This window comes from Frankliniella occidentalis, unplaced genomic scaffold (assembly GCF_000697945.3).
Source record: "Frankliniella occidentalis isolate FOCC.00 unplaced genomic scaffold, Focc_3.1 Scaffold74, whole genome shotgun sequence".
Taxonomy (NCBI): domain Eukaryota; kingdom Metazoa; phylum Arthropoda; class Insecta; order Thysanoptera; family Thripidae; genus Frankliniella; species Frankliniella occidentalis.
In genome coordinates, this window is record NW_026267204.1 from 983,496 (window position 1) to 985,432 (window position 1,937).

Below are 1,937 nucleotides of genomic sequence, written 5' to 3' on the forward strand. Positions count from 1 at the left end.
CTGAATGCGCTGGCACGGGCTGGCCTGGACAGCGCAACGCTCGGGACGGCCGAGGCAGAGTTTAGTAAAAGAAACACCATGGGTGAAAAGAAACCGCGGCACCGCGGAAAGCTCAGGAAACCACGTGTGCGAGCGCAAGAGCCCTGCAAAAAGGAAAAGGCTTTTGCCTTCACGACCTTCATCGTGTGGCGGTGCTAGAGAGCGGGGCCTGAGGCGGACGATGGAGCTCATCTTCATGCATGTGAGGTACGGACTACACCACGAGCCGCGGATCGAGATCCGAATGCCAGCGGCGGACAAGAGGGGCGGAAATACGCGAAAATAAGCACGGCGAGGAGCGCAGAGCGCAGCGTCGAGGACGCGGCATAAGTAGCGAAAAGAAGCAGCACCAGCAGCATGAGCTGAAGGGAACCGCACCAGCGGCCCAGTCAGTGAGTGAGTGATACTTCCAGAAACTCGAGCGAGACCGACCTACCGCATCCCGCACGACGCCTCTGCCTTCCCTTCCTCTCCCGGCTTCTCTTTCCCTTCCTTCCTTCCTTCCTTTTCTTATTGTCGCTTCCTCCTCCTCCTCCTCCACTCCAGCCAGCGCCGCTCGACCGAGTCCCACCCCTCGCGCTTCAACCCCCCCCCCCCTTTTCCCCAACCCCCCAGTGCCTCGCCACGAGGTACCCGAGACTCGGGCCCCGCCGGGTACCCCCGAATGCGTTCGTCCGTCAACCGCACAGCGTAGGGCGGTCGATGAAAGCACCCCGCCCCACCCCACCCCGCCGCGCCCCGCCTCGCCACCGCCAACCCTTTCTATTCTCTTGGTTTTTCACGGCGTTGCCCCTCTTCCTGCCTCCCTCTCACTCGCTCTCTCTCGTCTCTTCGTTCTTGAAATACTCTTCACTCTGCGCGAGTCCCTGGCTCTCCCGCGAAAGCAAACGAAGTGTGCTGTACCCGCACACAATGGCGCTCCAGTGTCCCCCCGTACTCGAGCGGGAGCGGGAGCGGGGAGGGGAGTTTATGCATCCCCGACATTCGCAGTGGGGCACTCGTGGTGTGAAATTGTTTGAAGCAGAGGGAGCCTAGAAGCACAGAGGGGGTTTTGACGTACGACTGTCTTACAACACAACAGTCGAAATCAGTCGGAGAAAAAATACCGATGTGTACGAAACGACAAAAATTATTCAAAGCCAGTATTTATCCTCGAAACGGAAAACTGCACAGGCCAACCTGTCGTGATGGCGAGAAACCTTTGATGTGGAGGCAGTATTAATAAAAAGACCAGACCGCGGAGGTCGCAGTTTAATTCCCATTGAGCGACTTGGTCAAAAAGGGCAGAAGCATAGAGCTGTTTTATTTTTTTACCACATCCGGCAGTCGCAGCAGCTTGCTGTCGACGTCACCCGCGAGGCCCGCTGCTGCTGCAGCCGGGCGACCACCACCACCGCCGCCGCGAACACTCACCTGCGAACAAGACAAACAAAAATGGTACCGGTCAGTTCCGCGAATAGGGGACAGACTTGGGCAGCGCGGGTTATAATGATCCGGAACTGCACCACGAGCCGGGCCCCGAGCCACGCACCGCACCGGCCGACCGCAGCGACAAGCTCGGCGGAGCAGTGCAGGAATTTTATGGCCCGACATTTATCCGGAAAAATTGAAAACGTTACCAGAAAAAAAATTGTGGAAAGAATCAAAATACTGCCAGAAAAATGTGGAAAAATCAAACTTTCAAAGAAAACAAAATTCAGACACCTACAAAAGAAATCTTTAAAACTTTCCCCAAAACGCTTTAAATCTCTATGCGATGTTTCCCCGCCAGTACTTGCAGCTTCAGAGCTCCGTCCATGCGAGGTCGTCTCCAGGCGGCGAGGCGGGCGACGGCATAGCGAGTGGGTTAAGCCCCCCCTCCCCCCAAATTTTGATCGCCCTGATTACATGATTTAGTC

General features: G+C 56.5%; 1 protein-coding gene across 1 annotated transcript in view; it reads right to left on the reverse strand.

Moving 5' to 3' along the window:
- The window catches only part of LOC113215819 (ski oncogene-like), an 82,125-nt gene that overhangs the window by 52,567 nt on the left and 27,621 nt on the right, over window positions 1–1,937 (reverse strand). Inside the window, exon 2 of the mRNA XM_052268669.1 lies at window positions 1,354–1,452. Coding sequence (XP_052124629.1) covers window positions 1,354–1,452 — 99 coding nt within the window. The remainder of the gene's footprint in view (window positions 1–1,353; window positions 1,453–1,937) is intronic.